At 41.3% G+C, this 26,499-nt stretch overlaps 2 protein-coding genes across 2 annotated transcripts in view; both read left to right on the top strand.

The window, feature by feature from the left end:
- The window catches only part of LOC112641377 (HLA class II histocompatibility antigen, DQ beta 2 chain-like), a 63,770-nt gene extending 38,634 nt beyond the window's left edge, over positions 1-25,136 (top strand). Inside the window, exon 5 of the transcript XR_007401065.1 lies at positions 24,895-25,136. The gene's annotated coding sequence lies outside the window, so the exon portion shown is untranslated. The remainder of the gene's footprint in view (positions 1-24,894) is intronic.
- On the top strand, positions 19,156-25,136 carry LOC112641375 (HLA class II histocompatibility antigen, DQ beta 1 chain). The gene is made up of 6 exons (XM_049091987.1): positions 19,156-19,357; positions 20,842-21,111; positions 22,569-22,850; positions 23,351-23,461; positions 23,984-24,007; positions 24,814-25,136. The coding sequence occupies exons 1-6, from the start codon at positions 19,249-19,251 to the stop codon at positions 24,825-24,827; spliced, it is 810 nt and encodes a 269-aa protein (XP_048947944.1). The 5' UTR covers positions 19,156-19,248; the 3' UTR covers positions 24,828-25,136.
- Positions 25,137-26,499: the final 1,363 nt, after the last annotated feature.

Genomic DNA, 26,499 nt, shown 5'->3' with positions numbered 1-26,499 from the left:
TAAAAATAGTGATAATAATAATCATAATAATGTATAATGTTTGCAGAGTGCTTTCTATATGCCAGACACTCTTGTAAGTGCTTTTCCTATACTAACTGTCTTCATCTTCATGATACCATGAGGTAGGCATATTATTATCATCTCCCTTTCCCATTATACCAGCAAGGAAATTGTAGCATGGACATTGCCTAAGGCTGTACCATCAGGAAGGAGTGGTGCCAGAATTCAAACTCAGGCAATCTAACCTCAGGGTGATGTGCTGGAGGGGCAGCTGTGCTGCACTGTGAACCAGAAGGACATTTGTGCACACTTCCCCTCACAGGCACTAGGCCACAAATTCTCCTAAAGAACGAATTGCTTAGACCTCGGGCCACATATGTACACCTTCCAGTGCCTCCACCTGGCAGTGTTTTACCACGATAAGCCTGGGCACCTTGGGGGTAGAAAAGAGCTCTTCCTCCTCTCTCTGTTTCTCATACCTGACAGCATTTTGTTCATGCGTGCATGGATGAACACTCCTGGTCAGTTCTAGTGTCATTTACTAAGGGTTCTTTAAAGAGATGATATGTTTTGGAGACATCCATGCTCAGCTGAAGATTCTGAAGTTGTATTCAGTCAGACTAGACTAGGTTCAAACTCTTGGAGGCCAAACCACTCTCCAGCTTCATCAAAATCCCAACAAGTGTTCCTGTGCTGAGACCATTGCTAACTGCAGCCAGAGTCAAGGCTTCCCGCCAATCACAGAAGTTTCAACAAAAGTTGCTGTGCCTTCACTCCAGACCGGGCCTTTCTTCTGAAAGTTTCCTTTTGCAGGGAAAGGAACGTCAGCAGTGTTCATGGGTTCTGAATTTAAGGCTTTATTGGATTTGAGGAGTGTTCATGTTTTTCTTCTTTGTATCTGGGAGGTACAAAGGAGTAATTCTTTTAGTTCTCTGAAGTGAGTGGATCAAAAAGGCACACGGTGAAGGGAAATGAGAGATAGAAATGACTAAGATCTATACAAGGATTGCAAAGTGGGCGGGAGCCCAACCAAGTTCAGAAACTTTGTGGCCATGATCCCTGGGGGACCATGACATCCTGTGGGAGAGAAGAAAGGCAGGGGAGTCCCAGTGGGTATGGCATGGACAGTAACTTCAGAAATTCTGCACGATGCTCCATAAACAGCATACACCGATGCATACACCGATTTTTCTGAACTGAGATGTTAATAGAATTTCTCTCCCCTGCTCTGTCTGCCACCACAGGTTTGGGTGTGCCTTCTTGACGGTTTAGTGGGAGACTAAACCAGAGACAAATGACGCTGGCTTCCCTCATTTGCCTTGTGAGCTGGGAGGAAATGTATTTAACAGCGTATCATGGTTTCATGTAAATGTGGGCTCTGCAAAGATTGATGTCATCATCCTTCCTCTTCTACCTCAACCCTGGTCTAATAACTGCTTCCTATGCCCAGACAGCTTCTCCCTTCCAACAACCATCCAGGGTGTTACTGTTTTTTCTGACGTTTTCAATGTAAATTTTAGACAATAACGTAGTCTTTGGTCGATTCTCCAAAGGTTTCACAAAAGAGGTGAGGACCATCAGGGCAAACTGTAAGTAAAGACATCCAAGGAGTGTAGGCTACTACTCCCAACTGTGAAGGCAATTTTCAGTTAAACACTGTACTTTACAGAACAGCTTCCAGGCCTCTGAATCCAACATATTAATAACCACACTGCAAAATTTTCTAAACGCATTGGGGATGCCCATTACAATAAGTAGAATCTGGGATTGTTTGGCCCAATAGTGAGAGTGTGTTCAGCTCTGGGCCAGACAGCCTTAGGGCCACTGTCTCAACATCTGAGAGACTGTGCTGGAAAGGTAAAGACTACATTAACCAGGAGGCTGGGCCTGTAGAGCCCACCCCTGAACAGAGATGGGAACCCTGTTGACTGTCAACTCAGGGTCTGGGCAGTAAAGGATTCCCTGCTGGAGGTGAGCATATGAATACATGCTGGCCATCAGTAAGGGCACCTGTGTGTTTTCTAGAACACATAGCTCTTTAGGGCCTGGGCTAAATTATCCAGCACCCTCCTCTCCCTCCACTCTTACTATTTAGCCAATGGCAAATCTGATAAATCAGCCCTCATTTGCCCTGTATTATAGATTTTCTAAATGCACGAGCTGGTAATTTGAGCCAAGCTGGTTTCCATTGCTACTGACTCAAGAACAATGTGGGAACTGAAGTCTAAGAATAGGATTTTGTATTGCTATGCACATTTATCAGTGAGGTAGTATATCTCACTACCCATTCATATACCTGTTCTTTGCTGGTGCTGACTAAAGATACATGACATTAAGGAGCTTTAAACGAGATTGGTACCATGAAAGGTTCACTTGCAGCTGTCCTGGATTTTCTCTATTACAGTTTGTTGTATCTTTCTCACTCTTGCTGAGGCATCATCCAGTAAGCTTGCAAGTTCTGTAATCTCTTTGTTCTGGTCCAGTTCCTCTCTTTAAATTTAAATGTAGTATTATGAATCCTTTCTGACCCTTGGACACTGAGAAGAAGCATCTCTCTATTCCCTTGTTTACTAAAACCGGCCTTCTGATCAACTGGAGACTCTGCTCACCCTAGCCAAGGATAAATTTCTCTACTAATTACCTCAGTTATTGAGGGTTCCTTAATATGAGAGTTCTTACTATATCACATGGGGAAAATGAAGGACATGACTGAGCTTGCTGGGTTGCTTTGGGGCGATCTGCTGCACTGTGTCCAGTAATTCGGTGAAAGGCACTGTTGTCTTTTCCTAATCTGAACATTTTGATGGGAACATATCCTTCCCAGGAAGCCTGCATGCATTCCTGGCAAATGGTGAAGAGATTCTGAGAAAGTTTCTAAAAACCTTTTCCATGATAGAATTTGGTTATTTCGTATTGCTCTTTCTTCTTGATTCAGTTTTGCTCGTTTGTAATTTTGAGAATTAGTCCAGTTTATCCAAATTATCTGATTTATTTGTATATTCATGTTCATATTATTGCCTTTTTAAAAAGTTGATATATAATTGACATATAACATCTTAATTTCAGGTACACAGCATAATGTTTCAACATCTGTACATATTACAAAATGAGGACCATAATAAATCTCGTAACATTGGTCACCATACATAATTACAAATATTCTTTTTTTTTTAAAGATTTTATTTATTTATTTATGATAGTCACAGAGAGAGAGAGAGAGAGAGAGGCAGAAACACAGGCAGAGGGAGAAGCAGGCTCCACGCAGGGAGCCAGATGTGGGATTCGATCCCGGGTCTCCAGGATTGCGCCCTGGGCCAAAGGCAGGCGCCAAACCGCTGCGCTACCCAGGGATCCCAAATATTCTTTTTCTTCTGATGAAAACTTTAAAATTTCTACTTAACTTTCAAGTGTGCAGTACTCTGTACTGAACTATAGCCAGCATGCCATACATTACAACTCTGTTATTCATTTTTTAAAAACCTGGAATTTAGTATCTTTGACCCCATAAACCATTTCACCACTCTCTATGCCCTGCCTCTGGCAATCACCAATCTGTTCTCTGTAATATGAGCTTGGCATTTTTGTTTGTCCCTGATTATTTTCAATTAGCATAATACTCTGAAGGTCCATCCATGTTGTCAAAGTGACCAGATATCGTTTTTGATGGCTGAGTAATATTCTGTTGTGAGTATATACATTTTTTTTTTGAAGATTTTTTTAATTTATTCATGATAGTCACACAGAGAGAGACAGAGAGGCAGAGACACAGGCAGAGGGAGAAGCAGGCTTCACGCAGGGAGCCGGATGTGGGATTCGATCCCGGGTCTCCAGGATCAAGCCCCGGGCCAAAGGCAGGCGCCAAACCGCTGCGCCACCCAGGGATTCCAGTATATACATTTCTTTATCCATCCATCAGTTGAAGGACATTTATGTTGTTTGCTATCCTGCTTTCATGAATAGTCCTGCGATGAATGAGTGTACAATATCTCTTAGGGATACTGATTTCAATTACTTCAGATATGTACCCAAGAGTAGGATTGCTGAATCATATGGTAGGTGAATTTTAATTTTTTAAAGAACCACCATACTGTTTTCCATAATGGTGCTACCATCTTGCTTTCCAACCAATAGTGTAGAAGGGTTCCTTTCCTCCATATCCTCACCAACATTTATCTCTGGTCTTTTTAGTAACAGTTATTATAACAGGTGTGAGGTGATATCTCATTGTGATTTTGATTTGCATCTCTCTGATGATTACTATTACATAGGTTTTATATACCTATTGGTCATTTGTATGTCTTCTTGCAAAAATGTGTTCCAGTACTTTTCCTATCTTATAATGAGAACATTTGTTTGCTTGTTTGTTTGTTTTGAGTTGTATGAGTTCTATAATTTATATGTTTTGGTTAACCTCTTATCAGATATATATGCATTGTGAATATTTTCTCTCATATCGTAGGTGGTTTTTTCAATGTATTGATGGTTTCCTTTGCCTTGTAGAGCTCTTTAGTTTAATGTAGTCCTAAATACTTATTTTAGTTTTTATTTCCTATGTTTTTGATGTTTTATCCAAGAAATCATTGCAAAAACGAATGTCAAATATCTGTTTTACTAAGTTTTCTTCTAGGAGCTTTATAGTTTCAAGTCTTATATTTAAGTCTTTGATACATTTCTAGTTCATTTATGTGATTGGTGTAGGTTAGGGACCCAATTTCATTCTTTGTATGTGGATACCAGTTTTCCCAAGACCAGTAATTGAACAGAATGTCTTCCTCATTGTGTGTTCTTGACATCTTTGTCAAATATGAGTTGACTGTATATGTGTAAGGTACATCTAGGCTCTCTATTCCATTCCATTGATCTATGTGCCTATTTTTCTGCCAGTATCATAGTGTTTTGATTACTACAGTTTTGTAATACAGCTAGAAAACAGGAAATGTGATGCCTTCAGCTTTGTTGTTTCTCAGAATGACCTTGGCTATTTGGAGTCTTTTGTTTCCATACATATTTTAGGATTATTTTTTTCTATTTCTATGAAAAGTGCCATTGGAAAGGTTTTTTTTGTTTTTGTTTTTGCCATTGGAGTTTTGAATGAGATTACTTTGGATTTGTAGATCACTTTGGGTAGTATGGATATATTTTTATAATATTAATTCTTCCAGTCCAAGAATATGAAATTATCTTTCCATTTATCTGCATCTTCTTCAATCTCTTTCATCAGTGTCTTATAGCTTCTAGAGTACAGTTCTTTAAATTCCTTGGTTAAATTTATTTCTATGTATTTTATTGCTTTAGATGCTTTGTAAATTGGGTTGTTCTTTCTATTTCTATTTCAGATAGTTCCTTATTACTGTATAGAAATTGCAGCTTATTGCTATACATTCATTTTGTGTCCTGCAAATTTACTTAATTCATTTCATAGTTCTAACAGTTTTTGGTAGGGTCTTCAGGAATTTCTATATCAAAGATTATGTTATTATAAATAGTGTTTGCTTCACTTCCTCCTTTCTGGTTTAGGTACTTTTTATTTCTTCTTATTATTTATTTGCTTGTTTGTTTGTTTATTTATTTATTGACTTACTGCTCTAACTGGGACTTTCAGTATTCGTTTTAAATGAGATAGCAAGAATGGGCATCCTTGTCGTGTTCCTGATCTTAGAGGAAAATCTTTTAACTTTTCATCATTGAGTATGATGCTAACTGTGGGCTTTGTCACATATGTCTAAGATGCATGGTTAAATTACTGATTAAAAATGATTCCTCCTTTCTTAATATAGGCGTTTACAGCTATAAAGTCCCCTCTTGGCACTGTTGTAACTGTGTCCCATAAGGTGTGGTATATTGTTGTCTTCATTTTTTTTTACCTCAAAGTATTGCTTGCTATGTCTTTTTTAAAAAAATATTTTACTTATTTATTCATGAGAGAGAGAGAGAGAGAGGCAGAGACACAGGCAGAGGGAGAAGCAGGCTCCACACAGGGAGCCCAATGCAGGACTCGATCCCGGGTCTCCAGGATCAGGCCCTGGGCTGAAGGCAGTGCTAAACCGCTGAGCCACCCAGGCTGCCCTAATCTCTGCCTTTTGATAGATTATTAAATCCATTCACATTTGATGTCTTTTTTTATATAGTTGAAAGTACTTCTGCTACTTACTCTATTTTTTTTTCTTTTTAAAAAATTTATTGATTTATTTATTAGAGAGAGAGAGAGAACAAGCAAGCAGACAGGGAGAGGGAGAAGCAGACTCTCCACTAATTTGGGAGCCTGACATGGGGCTAAATCCCAGGAACCTGGGATCATGACCTGAGCTGAAGACAGGTGTTTAACCAATAGAGCCACCCAGGCACCATGACTCTTTTGTTTTCCTTGTGGTGTATCTTTTTGTCCCTCTATTGTACCTCTACATCTACTATACTTTTATATTGAGTAAATATTTTCTAATGTAGCGTTTTAATTTTGTGAGTTATATCTATATTTTATCTATTCAGTATATGGTAGCTTAATTTGAGAAATATATATAAACATATAAACATATATATACACATTTATATATCTTCTTTCTACAAATCTCTGTTCCTTTATGCTTTTTATGTGGTATTATTATATGTATTACATCTATTAACATTGCAAAACCAACAGTAGGTTGTTATAATTATTTATCATCCATTATCATTTCCTTAGAACACTATAGCTTTGCTCCCTCCTACTTCCTTTTGCTGTTTTGACTGTATATATATATATATATATATATATATATATATATATACACACACATATGTTTATACATTATAGACTCCGTAGTATATTATATGTATATTATTTTATGTATTTCTTTTAAACCAGTTAAAGGAAAAATTGAGAAAATATGCATTTAGTGTCTTTTATAATTCCATAATTTTCTTTAGCAGTGCTCTTTGTGTGGATCCAAATAACTATCTCTAGTCCTTGCTTTCACATGAGGAATTTTCTGTAGTATTTACTGTAAAAAAAATCTAGAGACAAATTCTCTCAGTTCTTGATTATCTGGTAAAGCTTTTATTTTTTCTTCATTGTTGAGTGATAGCTTTCTGGATATAGGATTCTTTGTTGATAGTTTTTTTCTCTTTGAACACTTTGTTATCTTAGTTCATTATGGCTTGTATTATTCCTAATGATAAGTAAGCTGTTGACTTTATTGGTGTTTTCTTGTGAGCAATGAATCATTATATTTTCTTGTTGCTTTCAAAATGTTCTCCTTGTCATTGACTTTCTACATTTTTTTACTCTAATGTGTCTGTGGCTCTCTTTATATTTATTCTACATGGAGTCAGTCAACCTTCCTGTATGTGTAGGATATTATTATTCAACAAATTTGGGAAGTTTTCAGCTATAATTTCTTTGAATAATTTTCTTCTTTCTCTCTTTTCCTACAGATATTTCCATTATATATAAGATGACGCATTTAATGGTGTCCCACATTTTACTGAGGCTCTCTTCATATCTGTTCATTCTTTTTCTTTTCTTTCTTTCTTTTCTTTTCTTTTTTCTTTTCTTTTCCTTTCCTTTCATTTTCTTTCTTTCTTTCTTTTGCATAATTTCTATTGATACCTCCTCAAGTTCAATACCTATGTTTTCTAACTGTTAAATCCCTCTAATGATTTCTTATTTTAGTCATTGTACTTTTCAGCTCCAGAAAATTTTTGTTTTTTTTTAAATAGTTTTCATCTTTATTGATATTCTCTCTTTGACACTACATTATCACTATATCTTCTTTTACTTTGCAATCATACTTTCAGTTATGTCTATGAACCTAGTTGTAAATGGCTACTTCAAAATCTTTTACTATTAAACCCAGGATCTGGTTATTCTCATAGGCAGTTTCAATTACTTTCTTTCTTTTTTTAAGATTTTATTTTTAAATAATCTCTATGCTCAATATGGGGCTTGAACTTATGACTTCTAGATTAAGAGTCACATGCTCCACGGACTGAGCCCACCAGGTGCTCCTGCCTTCTTTTTTTTCTGATGCATTGGTCATACTTTCTATTTTTCACATGTCTCATAATTTTTTGGGAAACTGTATATATTAGGAAATATGACATCTTTGGATACTATCCTTGCCTCCCTGGAGCTTGTTATTTGTATAATGATTTGTATAATTATTTGTATAATGATTGGTTGGATTCTTTGTGATGTGTGTTTTCCTTCCTTCACCCCATAGAGCTAAGCCTATGCTCCTTAAGGAGATGCAGCACAGTTACCTTGGAATGACAATGGTACTGATAAGGACTCTTCCACTCTTTTCCTCACCACATCCAGCTGTTAAATTCTACTAATTGCCATTGCTTTTAGTAGTGCCTTGGGGCATAATTTCTCTACAATCTAATTTAATAAGATTGTGAGTCTTTCTATGAAACAGTTTTTGAGGTCAGTGGTTGATATTTGTTCTGACCCAAGGAGGACTCCTCTCAAGGGACTTATTCCCAGTTCTTACCTGCAAACTGGCTAACCTACAGTCTATGGTGTATCTTCATTAGATGCATGAATCTCCTCCCCATTTCCTTTCATCCCAATCTCTACAGTTTTGGGGATTGTCTTTGGTTTAAACTATTCTCCATTCTCTGTTGCAAGTGAAGTCACTTTCTTAAGGACTATTATAGGAGGTATTTGTTTTATAGCCTATCTCTCACCTCCGGTAAAATATTTGAGCTAGGACTATGGAACTAGGTGTGGGGACAATGGTAAGCTTTTCTTTGAGTGACATCTCCTCTCTAAGGGCAGAGCACATGGTACAGGTAGTGGCCAACAGCTGGAAGCTCTCCTGGCTTGAGTCTTCTGTCATGAAATCACCACATTATTAGTCAAGGAAAGGGCTAGTGGGGCGGGCGGGGGCGGGGGGGCACGCAGTATTCTCAGCATGTCACACTCAAGGTAGATTTTCCATTCCCAACAAATGGTGGTTGGGCAGAAGATGAGACTTCCCACCTCTAGACTACACTCATTTGGGACTTTGCCTCGGCAACAGATAATTGAAGACGGAAAGAGTTATGTTGAAGTCCTGCTTCTCCTGGGAAGAAGATCCACTGGCTTGGATCTTGGGGGAGTCAGAATCCTTTGTTCTTGGCTGCAACAATCTGGAGTGAAGTCTCTGCCTTGCTACACCGCCAGTGTTTCTTTTGAAATACCACAGACTCCCTTTTTTCTTACTGATCTTTTATAGATTTTCTTGAATAAATATTTTATCATTTCCTGTTTTCCCCTAACCTTTGAGCCAGTGACTTTAATTTTTCTAAAACTTAAGTTTCGTTAATTTCTTTCGGGAGCATGTCAGTAGACTTCTTTATATTTCATACTGTTGTGAGTTAATCTCTTTGTATAAGAAATTAGAAATGGAAAAAATTATAAAAATGAAGCACAAGTTTGTATTTGCCAAAGTTTAAGGTGAGGGTTGGGTATGGGTGTGGGGGATGGAAGGGAAGTAGATGTGGTTATAACAGGGCAATATAGGGGATCTTTGTGATTATGGAAATGTTCTGTATCAGGACTGTATCATTGGGAATCTTCTGGTTGTGGTATTGTAGTGTAATTTTTAAAGTAGTTACCATTTGACTAAATTATGTAAATGGTACACAAGATGCCTCTGTATTTCTTGTTACAACTTCATGTGGGTCTACAATTATTCCAAATAACAAGTGTAATTAATAAAACATGCTCCACATTAGCATAATAAATTATGGCAGACAGAACGATGGCACAGGTCTTCATGAATAATTATTCAGACCTTAGAACACTTATAGAGAAAGAATAAATGGGGATATGGGGGAAATATTTGAAACATAGAGTTAAGCAAACTATGCAAATAAAATATTCTACATTATAAACTCACTTTAAAACAAATAGAAATATATATGTTTTGGGAAAAAGACTGAAATATACATTAAAGTGGTTGTAGTGGTTATCTGATGGTAGAGCAGACGGGAGATTAATTAGTTAATATGGTTTGGCCATATTAGGAAATTATTTTCTTCTGGAATAATTAAAAATTTTATCTTTATGTGGCTAGATACCTGCTAGTAGAATTGGTGGATCATATGGTAATTTTATTTTTAATTTTTTGAAGAGCTTCCATACTGTTTTCAACAGTGGCTGCAGCAGTTTGCATTCTCACCAATAGTTCACCAGGGTTCCTTTTTCTCCACATCCTTCCCAACACTTGATGTTTCTTGTATAGTTGAATTTAGTTATTCTGACAGGTGTGAGGTGATATTTCAGTGTAGTTTTGATTTGCATTTCTTTGTAAATAAGTTGATGTTGAGCATTGTTTCATGTGTCTGTTAGCCATCTGTATATCTTCTTTGAAGAAATGTCTCTTCATGTCTTCTGTCTTTTTTTTTTTTTTTAAGATTTTATTTATTTATTCATGAGAGACACAGAGAGAGAGAAAGAGAGGCAGAGACAGGCAGAGGGAGAAGCAGGCTCCACGCAGGATGCCCGACATGGGACTTGATCCCGGGTCTCCAGGATCAGGCCCTGGGCTAAAGTCGGCACTAAACCGCTGAGCCACCTGGGCTGTCCCATGAATTCTGTTTTTAATTGGATTATTTGGGGGCTCTTTTGTGTTGAGTTGTGTACATTTTTTTTTTTTTTTACATAATTTAGATACTAATCCTTTAGCAGATATACCATTTGCAAATATCTTCTCCCATTCAATGGGTTGACTTTGAGTTTTGTTGATGTCTCCTTTGCTGTGCAAAAGCCTTTCATTTTGGTATACTCAAAATAGTTTATTCTTACTTTTGTTTCCCTGCAAAGGATACATATCTAGAAAACTGTTCTTATGACTGATGTCAAAGAGCTTACTGCCTATGTTTTTTTCTAGGAACTTTGTGGTTTCATTTCTCACACTTAGATCTTTACTTTTTTTTTTTTTTTTTTTTTTTTTTTTTTTTTTTTAAGATTTTATTTATTTATTCATGATAGTCACAGAGAGAGAGAGAGAGAGGCTCAGAGACACAGGCAGAGGGAGAAGCGGGCTCCGTGCACCGGGAGCCCGACGTGGGATTCGATCCCGGGTCTCCAGGATCGCGCCCTGGGCCAAAGGCAGGCGCCAAACCGCTGCGCCACCCAGGGATCCCAGATCTTTACTTTTTTTATATTTTATTTAAATTCAATTTGCCAACATATAGTATAACACCCAGTGCTCATCCCATCAAGTGCCTTCCTTAGTGTCCATCACCCAGTTGCCTCATCCCCTTCTCACACTGAGATCTTTAATCATTTTGAAACCATTTTGTCAAACAGAAAGACAAATATCATATGATTTCCCTCATATGTGGAATTTAAGAAACAAAACAAGGAAAGAAAACAAAGGACAAAGATTAAAAACAGACTCTTGAATATAAAGAACAAACTGGTGGTTGCCAGAAGGCAGGTGAGTGGAGAATGGGTGAAATAGGTAAGGGGATTAAGAGTACAATTATTGTGATGAGCACTGAGTAATGTATAGAATCACTACATTGTGGGCCTTCAAGTAGTATAACACAGTATGTTAACTACACTGGAATCAAAAGAAAAGTAAAATAAATAAATAAATAAATAAATAAATAAATAAATAAATAAAATATTAAGTGTGTTTAGCAGGTCAAATAAAACTGAGAGCTGTAGTTGTGTTGCCCTGATGATACGTGGTACCACAAGCTTGGTGGAGATGAACAAAGGTACAGAATAGTTGTTTACTTAACTTTAAGATTCAGCCTATTATTTTAACTAATAGCTCCACATGCAGATCTCATTTAACTTTTGTGTCTTTATTTATTTTTTATTTATTTTTTGAAGTTTTATTTTTTTATTCATGAAAGACACACAGAGAGAGAGGCAGAGACACAAGCAAAGGGCGAAGCAGGCCTCATACAAGCACCCCAATGTGGGACTCGATCCCAGGACTCCAGGATCATGCCCTGGACTGAAGGCAGGTGCTCAACTGATGAGCCACCCAGGCATCCCTAACTGATCTGTTTTTTTGTTTTTGTTTTTGTTTTTGTTTTTTCTGATCTGTTTTTAAAGCCAACCAGAATAGATTTGTCAGTCAATATTTGAAGCAGGAGAAGAGAAAATGAGATTATCTTTACTGTATTCTAGGTCCTTGAGTGACATTTTTTTCCTTCTAGGCTTTGAAGATAATAAATAGAGATATAAATAGAAACATGTTTAGAGGCCTAAGATCATATTGAATAGGCTAATTTGTAACTACTTTTATTTTTTTTTTTTTTTTTTTTTTTTTTTTTTTTTTAAAGATTTTATTTATTTATTCATGACAGTCACACACAGAGAGAGAGAGGAAGAGACATAGGCAGAGGGAGAAGCAGGCTCCATGCAGGGAGCCCGACGTGGGATTCGATCCCGGGTCTCCAGGATCGCGCCCTGGGCCAAAGGCAGGCGCCAAACCGCTGCGCCACCCAGGGATCCCTGTAACTACTTTTAAATTTAACATATGATAAACAATTCTGTCACTAAATGTCCTTCTAAAACATTGTTTTGAAAGTCTATATATATAATCGTGCTATGATTCATTTATTTAGTCCTTTAAATTGTGTACACTGGTGGGAATTAATTGAAAGTACCATTAGCATCTTTATTGAACCCCTGGCCTTCCCCTACAATGGAACATGGGCAGCCATTTATTTACCATACACTTGCTCTGCCCCCACAACTGAGACACCAGAAATTTGCTTTTTGGATATGAGTCACCTCAAGAGAGAAATTCCATATTATGATATTGTCAGTGAATTGTCAGCCAAGTAAGCCCAAAGCGCATCTTTCATAAGCCTCTTACTGCTACAGTCTCTTCAGCCACACTTCTGTGCCTCATTTCAAAGTGTGAACTAATAACCAATGAAGAGAAGATATTTTAGGGAAATCCACCAATGTGATAAAGAAGGGCTCAATGAACAAAGAGGGAAAAAATGACCTCAGAGGTAAGGCAATACTTAATGCAATATACAGGTAGAAGATGGCAAATCAAACCTTTGAGTTTTGTATGTTTTTTGCTCTTATAAGTAATTTTTTTCTCTAACAGACTTAGTGGCTTGGTCTGCCAGAGACAAGTGATGCTATCTCACATCACTGGCCCATTGTCTGGAGAGTATTTAATGATTTAACTCAAACACAGCCTCAGTGATGTTTTTTTAAGCAACATTCCATCTTTGGTTATGCCTTGTTCTAGTAACCACTTCCTTCAGCCAATGCAACCCTCCCCCCCTCTATGAGCCAGGCTTGCGATAAAAAAAGTCACGCAGTCTTTGTTCCTCTTGTGCTAAGTGTCCAGGCTGCTAGTTTTATGTATTCACTTCCAACTGAAGCCTTTCTTCCCAACTTCTTATAGTAAGTTTTGATTTGCAACATTTTTAGGCTGATCTACAACATAATAATTTGCCACAAGTATGAAGAATATAGGTATATATAATTTTGAAGTAATATCAATACAAGGCATAGGACAGAGTACCCAGAATTGAACATGACATCCAACAAGGTAGTCTTTTTATAAGATGCTTTCAAAATAATCACAATTGATGTGATCAATATAAAATTAAGGTAGTATGTCAGTGAAAGGAAAGCCCATGTTCTGGATTTAGAACAAGAAAGAAACAGAGGCCAGGGAAAAAGGAACCTGCTTTGAAGAATGGGGTGAAGGGTGGACAGGAGGATTAATATGGTCTAAAGTTGAGACACATACCCTAGCTGCTAATTTAGCATCATCATCAGCTTGAATGTTTTCACAAGATCCTGTCTTACAGCTTATGATAATTCTAAGGCAAAAAAAATGAGGATCATTTCACGTGAGACTGGTCCATTAGAAACCACTAAAAGGGTTATATTCTAATTTAAATTTTCCCCATCATTTTTGGCTTGATTATAAATTCAATTTTGGATTGCTAATGCATGTTCATGATTAAAAAAAATTGCTACAAAGGTACAACACAGTAGAAGGTTTCTTTCTCAGAAAACAAACATACAGCCATTATGTGTCTCTGAGGAGGTAAGTACTGCTAGTACTTAATGCTTATCCTTCCCGAAATATTCTAAACATGTGGAAGCAAAATCCATCTATCTCCATCTCTCATCTGTACAGGTCTTCATTGTTAACACACATCATAATATAGCATGTAATTTACTTTTTGCAACTGAGAGAGAGGCTTTTGTATTAGAACATTGATATCTGCCTCATTTTGAAAGGAGCCACTTAGTAGTCGGACAGAAATGTAATTGACCAGTTTTCATTTTGTCTATATAAATGCATTTCTTATTAAGCTTCATGGGAGTATTGTGTCAGCAGAAAGTTGGAGTGGAGCTTAGACAGCAGGAGTACACAGATCACAGCAACACGTCACTATGAGTATCTACAAACTTTAGAAATAGGAAAAAAAGAAATAAGTTTGGGGCACATTAATAAATTTGGCCAACTTAGCAACCTGACCATTGGCAAATTTGTTCCTCAGTAAACTGGATTTCGGTGGATTGGGTTCATCAGATTAACCTGGATCCTTTCTGGATGGTAAAAGGTAATGTACAGATCCTCTGAAAAGTCCTCCAGGCTGCTTCCAAGGTCACTTTATGAATGGACATGCATGTAATGGTACTCCTCTGCTTAAATTCCCTCTATTTTTTCCTGTTGTACTGTGAGGAAAACCAAGACAACTTTGAATGGTGCTGCCATCAAACCTCACAAGGACCAGGGTAACTGAATCCCACCTTTGTTCACACCAAACCATATACTTTGAGTGTCCTTCCCAACCCCTGCACTCATGTAAGCCTTTTTGCCTGAAATGAACATAGCCCTTCATCTGCTGAGCCATCACCTCCTCTAAGAATCACACCTGAAAAGCTTGGCTTTCAACTATCTCATTACCTCTCCACCATCAACTCTTCATCTTCAACTTAAAAAACTATTATTCATGAATTAAAATTAATCCACAAATAATCATCATCTAGTCCTATGTTGCCAATCCTTCCAAGAGAAAAAAAATAACTAACTGAACCAATGGGCACCATTTTCATTTTATAGTTTTAAGAGTCCCTTGAATCTTCAGCACTTTGGGTCCTGCCTTTAGTCAGCTGTATTTCACATTGCCCTTCAGTGGCTGTTGCAAACTTTTCCCTTTTATTTTTCTCCACATACCTGTCCCCTCCAATGTGTGAACTCTTAGAAGGTAGGATCCATGTATTTGCACCTATGAAATCTAGGACCTTATCTTTGTAGGTGTATAAAAAATATTAAGTGATAGTACTCACCATATGAGATCTGTTGGATGTTGAGGAAGAGAGACAGAACTACTGGAAATGAAACTACATAAATGTATGTGTCAGAGCTCAGACACAGGGGGACTAGTGATCATGAAGGTGAGGAATAGAGGGCACTCGGGCATGTGGCATAGGATGGGGCTTTTAGACTATTGTCAGAAGTAACAATAAGAAGCCAGTCTCTCCTCCTCTCAGTCAAGCCTAGATGAGTGCCATAATGGTACATGCAGCTCACAAAGCTGTATTCACTGTCTTCTTTTTTAGTCAGTTTGTATTGAGACTCTGTTTTGCACTCAAGTTTCCACATTTGTGAGAACACTGAGAGGAGGACCAGATTCTGAGACTTGAAATTATAGCTGAAATGGTAGTTCTGTGCAGTTGTATTCATGCATTTCAGAGAGGGAACATGTAGCCGATGCAAAGTTAAATACATCTACTATACTTCCTGTTCTCTTTCTCTTCATTATGATGAGGTAAGAGGCAGGGATTCAGAACTATATATTCAGAACTATAATGATTCTGTCATCTGAAGAGAGATGAGACATCACGAGAAGAATTTTCTGTCTTTGTTAATGATGTTAAGACAATGAGCTCACTACTATTATATTAGAAACTATTTTGTATGTATCTCAGCATAGTTTACAGAGGACTTGAATAAATTATACCTACGTTCATGATGGTGTTCCAGTGAGGTGTTTATTCTTTCTACAAATAAGGAAAACTAAATCTTTCAGAGTTGAAAGGTTTATCCATGGCCAACCTGCTACTGATTTCATTCCTTTACCAGATTACTAGGATGTGATTTTAAAGAGATAACTATGCTAAGAACAGGGGTCTACTGCATATGTGTGATGGAAAATTCATATTTTGGGTTGATGTAAGGGACATCCCATATTCTGGGATGTAAGGGTTGATGTAAAGAGTACCTTTACAAAGATTTGGAAAAACTTAGGGATAATTGCTGGATAAATTTTTATTAAAAGGGAAATAATATTGTGGGGCAGTATTTCTAATTATATTACTACTGGCATTAAGGAAGTCACAGAATATTTCAGAATATACATTATTTTTGTAAAAGATTTTATTTATTTATTCATGATAGACGTAGAGAGAGAGAGGCAGAGACACAGGCAGAGGGAGAAGCAGGCTCCCTGCCAGGAGCCCGATGTGGGACTCAATCCGGGACTCCAGAATCATGCCCTGGGCCAAAGGCAGGAGCTAAACCACTGAGCAACCCAGGGATCCCTACATTATTTTTTAATTCCTGAATTAAATGTATCTAGGATCCCAGATGGCCCTTCTGGTCACAAGGTGATTGTTATTATTATGTTCACAATTAACTCCACTGACAAAGCATAGATTCCAAGAGATGCTGATCAGGGACGATGATTTCTCTCTGATGGTCCACAAAGAAAGAGTCCATACCTTTTATCTTCCATCCTGAGGGAACAGAGGATGTCCCCTAGGGAGAGTCTCTTTACTGGAACCTTGACCTATTTCATGACTATTTCTTGATCTCATCTTCTAACCACATGGGATACACACTGCCTTCATCCTAAGTGCCCACATCCACCTGATGTGGTACCCAGGGTGGGGTACCTCAGATAAGGCCCTGAATCATGTGTCTGAGTTGCCTTCCTCTCAGGGCAGTTGGGCAATGGCTACCCTGGGTAATGGGGTAAGCTATGAGTAGCACAGAGAGCTCTAGAGAATGTAGAGAATGTTGACTGGCTCAGGGGGAAGCAGCTGACAAAAGCCTGAGCCAGAGCATTTCAGATGAGGTTTTAGCCAATCAGAAAAAGCATTCTAAGCTGACACTTTTGTTGCTTGTTGAAAAGCTTGGGTGAAGATGCCTGTGAGACTGGGCAATCCCCAGGTCTGACATGGCCTCTACCACACAGCACCACAATAGAGTGGAGAGAATTTCCCCTTAGGACAAGAGGAGAGAGAGTTCTCTATTTATTCTGAGAGACCTGAGGTGAGGGTTGGAGGGACTAATGTACCTTCCAGGTCCCCTTTCGACCATTCTTCCTTGCCCCTCAACCCTATTCCAGTTCTGATTTTGATGCTCCTTCTTTCTGCTTCTATGCCACCATAGAAACCCTCCTTATTCCAGCACTACCCTGATCCTAAGTACACCGCTGCTAGTGAAAGCCCAGAGACTAAGTCTCAGGAGATTGGAACCACCCACCTAATCTAGAATATTGGAATGACTCATTGCTTTCATGTGCCACTAGTGGAAACTTCTTGTGTCTTTGCTGTACTTCTTTTTACCTGGTAAACTCCTTCTATTCGGCTTTCAGATAATGGCCTCTCTTATGAATGAAAACCTAAATACAGGAAAAAGACGGGAGGAGGGAGAAAAGGGAGGGAGATACTTATTGTTTTGTTTATTAATATTTGCCACAGGGGATCCCTGGGTGGCGCAGCGGTTTGGCGCCTGCCTTTGGCCCAGGGCGCGATCCTGGAGACCCGGGATCGAGTCCCACGTCGGGCTCCCGGTGCATGGAGCCTGCTTCTCCCTCTGCCTGTGTCTCTGCCTCTCTCTCTCTCTCCGTGTGACTATCATGAATAAATAAATTAAAAAAAAATATTTGCCACACGTTGTTCTAATTGCTCTATAACCATTTAGCACTGACGCTAGTCATGGGCAAGAGGAGCCTGATAAATAAATAATAGATTTGCTATAAAAACATATCGATACTTCTGCCATTCGAGGTTTGATAACTTTGGGCTGGCACAGTAAGTGCCACATCTATACACAGTGTGTGACTCTAACATCTGCTCCTTCATTAACATCATTCAGGACCCAGAAAATGCTTCTCCACATCTTTTGCTCTCTGTCCTTGAAATGAAAGGTGATTGTGTGTGAATGCTGGGAATGTTCATGGATTGCATCTTTGCTGATATCAGAGGAACCTGCATAAAAGTGAACTCGACTTTTCAAATACTTTCAGTCAAAAGCACAAATGTAAAAGATCCTTGCATAATGAAGAATCACTTGCCCACAGGGCTGGGTGTCACCACTTTTTTTCCTTGTTATCTTGCTCCGCATATTTTTTAAAAGATTTTTATTTATTTATTCATGAGAGACATAGAGAGAGAGGCAGAGACAAAGGCAGAGGGAGAAGCAGGCTCCAGGCAGGGAACCCAACGTGGGACTCGATTCTGGATCTCCAGGATCCTGCCCTGGGCTGAAGGCGGCGCCAAACCACTGAACCAGTGGGGCTGCCCTCTTGCTCCGCATATTAACCTGGTATTCCCAACAGTTAACATGTGGCAGCTGAGGAACACTTTGCAATATTAAACAAGTCCTATTACTCTTAAGTTCGTATATATAATGATCTGGATATACAATGCAGGCAACGTGATCCACATTTTACCAAGAGAAGCCTGAGGCAAAAAGAGGCTCAGTAATTTGCTCTCATAAAGCCTATTAGTGGTAAAACTGCAATTCAAAACCATTTCCTCCTAAGAACTATGCTCTTCCCAGCGTGACTGAAGGCTCCTCAGAGTGTCTAAGACAATAGAAGTGAACAACTCTGTGACAATAATTTTCTCTTCCCTGAAATAGGATCCCACTTATTTACTAAAAACCAAAGGTATAAGAACTAAATAATCCAAAATTGCACAAAGATGTCTACTCTCGAGTCATTTTTTGTTCAGTTTCTTAAACCCCTAAGGCATTCAATCTTTAGGTCTTCTATAGGAGAAAATCTTCACCTCAAGTGTTCATCTAGTGTAATCTGATGAAGACACAGCGCCAGGCACTGGACTGAGAACCTTCATAACGAATGTCTGCCCAGAGACAGGTGAGGTACTTCAGCTCCGGTGCTGATTGGTTCCCTCCCTAGGAACTCTCCAATCCTACTATGGATGGAAGCTTTTACAGATTTTTATTCTTTGAAGTGAGTACTTCAGAGCCACCAGGTAGGAGCTGTGTTGACTACCAACTTTTTCCTTTGTTCTCAGTTATGTCTGGGAAGATGACTCTGTGCATCCCCCGAGGCTTCTGGACAGCAGCTGTGATGATGATCCTGGTGGTGCTGAGCATCCCAGTGGCTGAGGGCAGAGACTCTCCACGTAAGTGCAGGACACCTGCTCCCCAGGGCCACTGCTCTGGGGAACAGGCTCTGAAGGACCTTTTGGTGGGAGTGTGGAAGGTTCTATGATCTCAGAATATAGACTTTTATCACAGTTTCCTCTCTTTGGGGAAGAGAGCTCTGTGACATTCTCATGTCCACCTCTAAGGATGAGATGAGGACATCCCCATCCTGTGGGCTCAATCCTCCTAATGGGGTAGAGGAAACAAAGTGTGCATCTGCAACCACTGACAGGACAAAGTGACATTGGAGTTATTTTTGAAAGTAACAATTTGTCCAAAGAAGACACAGTAGGATTTTTTATTTCTGGGTCCCCCAAGACTTTGTCTAGGCTATGCACTGTGGGATTGTATGTTGGGGAAATGTAGGGCAGCAACGGTCTCTGTCATCTTAGTCTTTGGTACAAAGGACTCTATGTTCTACTGGATTCTGAGTGGAGTGCACATGGGCATGAACTCTTGGTGTATGAGTGACGCTGACTGGGTGGCCACAGACAGGGAGTCTTAACTTCAAGTCTCACTAGTTTATGGTCAGATAGTAACTTGCGTGGCATTCGGAGACTTGAGATGATGGTGGACTGAATGTAGGAGGAAGGAGAAAGTAAAGAAGGGAAATAGCACATACTGAGGAACCGTTTCAGTGATAGGGTTAGGATCTTACTATAAGTTCTCTTGGATCTTCCTAACACCCCTATGTGTAGGTTTTATGACTTCCGTTTTACAAATTATACTTATGATAGGAAATACTCTGTTTAGTAACCTACTCAAGCTGGTCATTGGCACAGGTTAATTGGAATCTATTTTATCTTTTTGAAAAGCCTGTTCTTTCTGTGAATAAAATGTTTCTTTCTAGGACTTGGAAGGTGTGGGTTCCTTCTAGCCCTGCAGGAGTGAGCAAACCTCACACTGCAGGGGGGTGGGTGGGCGTGACAGAAACTCAGAGCTAACCCAGGCCTTAGAAGAAAGGCCTTTTGCTGGGGGCCGGTAGAATATGCTTGTCAGGAGGAAGTCGAGCTCAATTCTGGACCTTTCTGCACATTCCCTTGAACTCTTGTGCTAATGGGGACACTTGTTTGCCTCTGAGGTTCCTGGAGTCCACAAGAAAATGGGGTATCTTGTGGGCACGTCCTGATCCCAGTCCAAGTCGGGATGTAGAATCCACCCGACTGCCCTGTTTAGCTCAGTTGTCAGGCTCAGGCCGGGTTCAGGGGTGCCAGGGCTTGCCCTTCCAGAGGGGCTTTCCTCCCTCCCTTCCCTGGATGAAGGCAGCTCTGGAAGCTCTCCGAGGAGGGCGAGGGCGGGCAGGCCTGGGAGAGAGGGTGCTCGGGGCCGGGTTGACGGGCATCAGAGCCGGGAGGCCTTCAGGTTTCTCGGGCCCTGGCGCTGCCCCAGAGGCCTGCCAGGGCGGTGGCCGCTGCTTGGGCTGAGCGGTGGAGGCCTCACTGGCCCGGCTGTCTCCCCGCAGAGGATTTCGTGTTCCAGTATAAGGCCGAGTGCTATTTCACCAACGGGACGGAGCGGGTGCGGCTTCTGACTAAATACATCTATAACCGGGAGGAGTACGTGCGCTTCGACAGCGACGTGGGGGAGTACCGGGCGGTCACGGAGCTCGGGCGGCCCTGGGCTGAGTACTGGAACCCGCAGAAGGACGAGATGGACCGGGTACGGGCCGAGCTGGACACGGTGTGCAGACACAACTACGGGTTGGAAGAGCTCACCACGTTGCAGCGGCGAGGTGAGCGCACCCTCCTCGCCCCCGCGGGCTCCCCACCCAGGTCCCCTCGCGGGACCCGGCCCAGGTGCGCACAGGGAGGCAGGGCGCGTCCCCAGCGAGGGGCCAGAGCTGGGGGACTGAGCCCGGCCCTCTGCCTTCTCAGCAGAGATGGGGGGTCCGTTCGGGGTGGGGGGAGCAGCGCTTCCGAGGCTCATGCCCCCACTCCACGCACCCCCATGTCGCGCCCTGAGACCCCTTGCTTGCTCCCTCCCCACCTTTCCTAAGCCGAGCCCCCTGAGCACCCCAGCCCCGCCCCGGGCTCCTGCAGTGACCTGTCCCTGGGGCTGCAGGTGGGAAGCTCAGTGAGCTGCATGCACACACCTGGTAAGCAAGGCAGAGTCGTCACACGCCGAATTTTGACTCTGGTTCAAATTATTATTCATCTTAATTCTGTTTTCCCTAATGGCTGTCACTGGGCCTGGACATTTCTGAGGCGAGGCCCTGCCTTATCCTTGCCTGCCTAGTGTGTGACACAGGGACTGGCAGGCCGTGTGAGTGCAAACCTTCGTGAAATTAATGAGTAAGTGCACTCAGCTGCACATCCACTTAGGCTCAAGAAAAATAGCAGAGTAAATAAGACTTAAAAATGGACCCTATTATTATTCTTTTCTGCTTTGTTTAATGCTTTAAAGTACACTTAGTGACTTGGATCTTACTTAATAGCCTAGGATTTGTGAATGCAAAGAAGAAAGTGTTAACTAAAAATATAAACTATTTGTGAAAGGCGGCGTGAGGCAGAATTTTAATTTCTTAGAAATTCTCAACACATGCCAGTATAAAAGGAGCTGAAGTTTTGGAGTCAATCAATCGATGCTACTAAGTTATTGAATAAGATTTGTCTCAGGTTTCCTTTGGCCTAAGCCCTGCATATCCTGTTCCCCCTGGGTCACGTCCTCAGGGCATCGCAATCCACTTCAGGGGTAGACACCCTTTCTGGAAGTTAATTGTAGCCATTTCATACATACCTATTCTAGAAAAGTACCTTACCACCCACCGTCTATATTGCACCATTTAATTTCACAACTAACCACCTTGCATGTTAGGGATTAGCAGCCACTTTATCTGTCAGTAGGGATGGAGGGAAAGCAGTCCAGATTTATTATTTTTATTTTTGAAAATGTTATAAATAGTAGCATGTGTAATGCAGCGACCTATAATTTAAAAATGCTTCATTTTATCGATTAATATCAACAGAATAACTTTCCTAGAATGATTGCTATTATTTCTTCAGACTCTGAAAAGTAAACTGACTCACGTGTTCATGCAAACTAATAAGGTGGCCAAGCTGAGATCCGAATCCAAGACTTGGAATCCAGGGATCTTTCCATGCTGGTACCAAGGGAGGACTTTTCTCCATGGGGAGACTTGCTGTGTAGTCTCACATCTCACTGTCTTTTCTTGTCTGTTACTCCCCTCAGTGGAACCGACAGTGACCATCTCTCCGTCCAGGACAGAGGTTCTGAACCACCACAATCTGCTGGTCTGCTCAGTGACAGATTTCTATCCAGGCCAGATCAAAGTCCGGTGGTTTCGGAATGACCAGGAGCAGACAGCTGGTGTCGTGTCCACTCCACTTATTAGGAATGGGGACTGGACCTTCCAGATCCTTGTGATGCTGGAGATGACTCCCCAGCGAGGAGATGTCTACACTTGCCATGTGGAGCACGCCAGCCTCCAGAGCCCCATCACAGTGCAGTGGTGTAAGGAGAAGTTTGTTTCCTGTCATGATGAGCCCCACAGACAGAGGGCAGAGCTTCCTCTAGCCCATCCCATTCTATTTGTTATCCTTGATGTCACTACTGAGGTGGAAATCACAGGAGATTAGAGTACCTCTTGTCCCACGGCAGGGGCATCAGGAGAATCTTGATCTCGTGGTCTTTCTAGATACTAGAGAGATCATTCTCCATACCTTGGCCCCACAACGCAGCCCTGTAGCTCTGAAGGGTTTACTGCCCTGGCTGGTGACTGGGGCCTTGGTGTTTGAGGTTATGGATGTGTCTGGAGGAGCAGGTTTCAGCCTCCCTCCTTCCCCCACATACCCACTGTGTGCAAGGATCTAATGGTGGGTCCTTCCCTCTCCTAGGGGTGGTCAGGTTCACCCAGTACCTCCACCTTCTGTACCTCAGACTAGACTTCAGGCTTCCCAAAGGGAGCCTGTGGGGTGTGGGGACAACTCTGACTCTCAGGCTCTGCTCCCCAGGGCCACAGTCTGAATCTGCCCAGAGCAAGATGCTGAGTGGCATTGGTGGCTTCGTGCTGGGGCTGATCTTCCTTGGGCTTGGCCTTATCATCCGTCACAGGAGCCAGAAAGGTAAGGCATTCTGGGGAAATGAGGGAGATGGGCTATGCCTGAGACCTTTTGTTCGGCAGCGGGGGGGGGGGGGGGGGGGGGGGGGGGGGGGGGGGTTGGCTCTGTCTCTAGATTAGCTCTTTCCTTCTGACTCTGAAAGGAAAGAGGCTGGGCTGGTGGTGGAAAGAGACGGAACCACCTAGGGGGAGACTCTGGAATCTGATTTATTGGTTGAAAAGGAGCCCTACCACAGAGGTAACAGGTGGAGCATATTCTAGGGCTTCCTTATAGTTCATCATTGGCTCCCTGGCTCCTTTCTGAAAGTTTCTTTCTGTAAGAGGGTCAGAGCATCTGCTTCCCTTCCTTCTAGTGACAGTGTCATTGATTTTGGGGGATTTTAGCTTAGGGCAGTTAAGGTCTTGGAGTGGATGAGTGGGGAGAAAGTAAAATTCAATTAAGTTGCTTATCTCACCTCCATTTGGGGTGAGGGAGAAGGTGGCTATTTATGAGACCTTTTTTTTTCTGTATCACTTCCTTTTGTAGGATCTCGGGGGTCTCCACCGGCAGGTACTATTTCTGCTCTGATTCAGTGGGTTTGCAGGGATGGGTGAAAGGGGGAAGAGCATGAGGTGAGTGTACCTGGGCACAATGGTCTCAGTTCATGGCCTATTCCCTGCTACAGAGATCAAGAGTTAGGGGGGAAGATTGCCCAGTTTGGGATCCCTGGGTGGCGCAGTGGTTTGGCGCCTGCCTTTGGCCCAGGGCGCGATCCTGGAGACCCGGGATCGAATCCCACATCAGGCTCCGGGTGCATGGAGCCTGCTTCTCCCTCTGCCTGTGTCTCTGCCTCTCTCTCTCTCTCTCTGTGACTATCATAAATAAATTAAAAAAAATTAAAAAAAAAAAAAAAGATTGCCCAGTTTGTGTAGCCAGATCCAGAGTTGTTCCCTGGAATCAAGCCATAACGTTGGTGCTATCTGTCTGTGAAACTCGGAACCAGAGCCACATCTTGGGTGTTAGACACCAGGATGATGCCCACTTTGTGTTATGTGTTGGTGGCTGCTGCCTGTGTGAATTTACATGTGAAAGGCCACTAGTGGTGCAAAGATGGTGAGTTATTATGTTTACTAAAAAGATTGACACGTTTTTATATCCCCTTAAAGGACAAGAGCTGCTCCACTGCCTCCCACACATCTGTGTGCAGCTGGAGTGCCATGTTCTCTTAAGTTGGTTTCACCTTTACAGAAATATTGGGGGAGGTGATGACTGCCTGCCCTGGCCCTCAGTTTTCTCTGGTGCTGCAGTGGCCCTGAGAGGAGGGGAGAGGGCTCATCTGTCAGAGTCTCCTCTGCTGATCACTCTCTTTTCTACAGGGCTCCTGCACTGATGCCTGAGGATACCGGAGATTCCATCCTTTGTAGTGTCCGTCTGTCCTGCCCAGAATTCCCAGCTGCCTGACAGACTGTCCCCCACATAGATCAGAGTCCTACATGACTCTGAGGACTCTTGAGGATCTGGGTGTGATTCTGCTTCCTGCATTGACCTGTGTGCTCCCTGCTACAGGATCTACTCAGGCCCCAAGGGATTTTCCTGTTTCCATTCTTCCTTCACAGATTGTGCAAGAGAAGCACATTGAAGCCATTTACCTGAAGATAGAGATTTTATCATAATTAAATGTGATTATGAGTTCTCTGTACCCTGAGTCTTCTTAACTGGGTGGAGGCAGGAAACCAGTGCAGAATGAAAGGGTCATATTGCTCCTTGAAGGGAGACCGGAGGCATCTGGGGGTGCCAAATGAAGAGCAGGCGGGGGAGATGGAGATGGAAAATCAATTCAATAGTCACGTCCTTCCTGGATATTGAGTATTGTTCAGTGCAATGGCCTAAGGAGGTGCTGGCCTTTCTTCAGGTTTGCGGAGTATTCGCGTGTAAGCTTACAGTGGAAGTATCCTGGCGTGGGTAATAGTGGCCCGCGGTGTCTCTGAAAACCACAGTGACATTTCAAATAGATCTTGGCACTGATCAAGGTCCATTTTTATTTTTGAAAAAGTATAACTAGTAATATAAGTACTATTTTTGGGGATCCCTGGGTGGCGCAGCGGTTTGGCACCTGCCTTTGGCCCAGGGCGCGATCCTGGAGACCCGGGATCGAATCCCACGTCGGGCTCCCGGCGCATGGAGCCTGCTTCTCCCTCTGCCTATGTCTCTGCCTCTCTCTCTCTCTCTCTCTGTGACTGTCATAAATAAATAAAAATTTAAAAAAATTAAAAAAAAAAAGTACTATTTTTGGTTTCACATGATAGATACCCAAGTCAAGTGTACTCTGTTCATGTTACAAGGAAGTCTGAGGTCAAGTTGATTTCAGAAGTTACTAGATCCGGACATTTGATGAGATGTTCATCTCTCTCTCTCTTTCATTATATTTCCATGTGTGCACCTATTTTTCTATGTGTCTCCCCTTGTCCCTTTAATATATTTCAGTGTGCCTCTCTACATATTTTTATTATTTATTTATTTATTTATTGTGATAGCATAGTTGACATGCATGTTATGTTAGTATATGGTGTACAGCACAGTGATTTGACAATTCCATACATTGCTCAGTGCTTACCACAATAGGTACAGTCACCAGCTGTCACCTTATTACAATATTATTGACTATACTGATGTTTTCTGTACATGACGTATTTCTTTTATAACTGGAAGTGTGTACGTCTTAATCCTCTTGGCTTATTTTGCCTATCCTCCCATCCATCTGCCCTGTGACAACCATGAGTTTGTTCTCTGTATTTATGAGTCTGTTTCTGTTTTTCTGTGTGTTTGTTCATTTGTTTTGTCCTTTAGATTCCACACATAAGTGAAATCATATGGCATTTGTCTTTCGTTGTCTGACTTATTTCACTTAATATAATATCTTCCAGATTCATCCGTGTTGCTGCAGATGGTAAGATTGAATATTCTTATGGTAGAGTAATAATGCATTGTATTTATGCCGCATTTCTTTATCTATTCACATATCAATGGACACTAGGGCTGCTTCTATATCTTGACTATTGTGA

This window comes from Canis lupus, chromosome 12 (genome assembly GCF_003254725.2).
Source record: "Canis lupus dingo isolate Sandy chromosome 12, ASM325472v2, whole genome shotgun sequence".
Lineage (NCBI taxonomy): Eukaryota > Metazoa > Chordata > Mammalia > Carnivora > Canidae > Canis > Canis lupus.
This window is presented reverse-complemented; position numbering and strand designations above follow the sequence as displayed.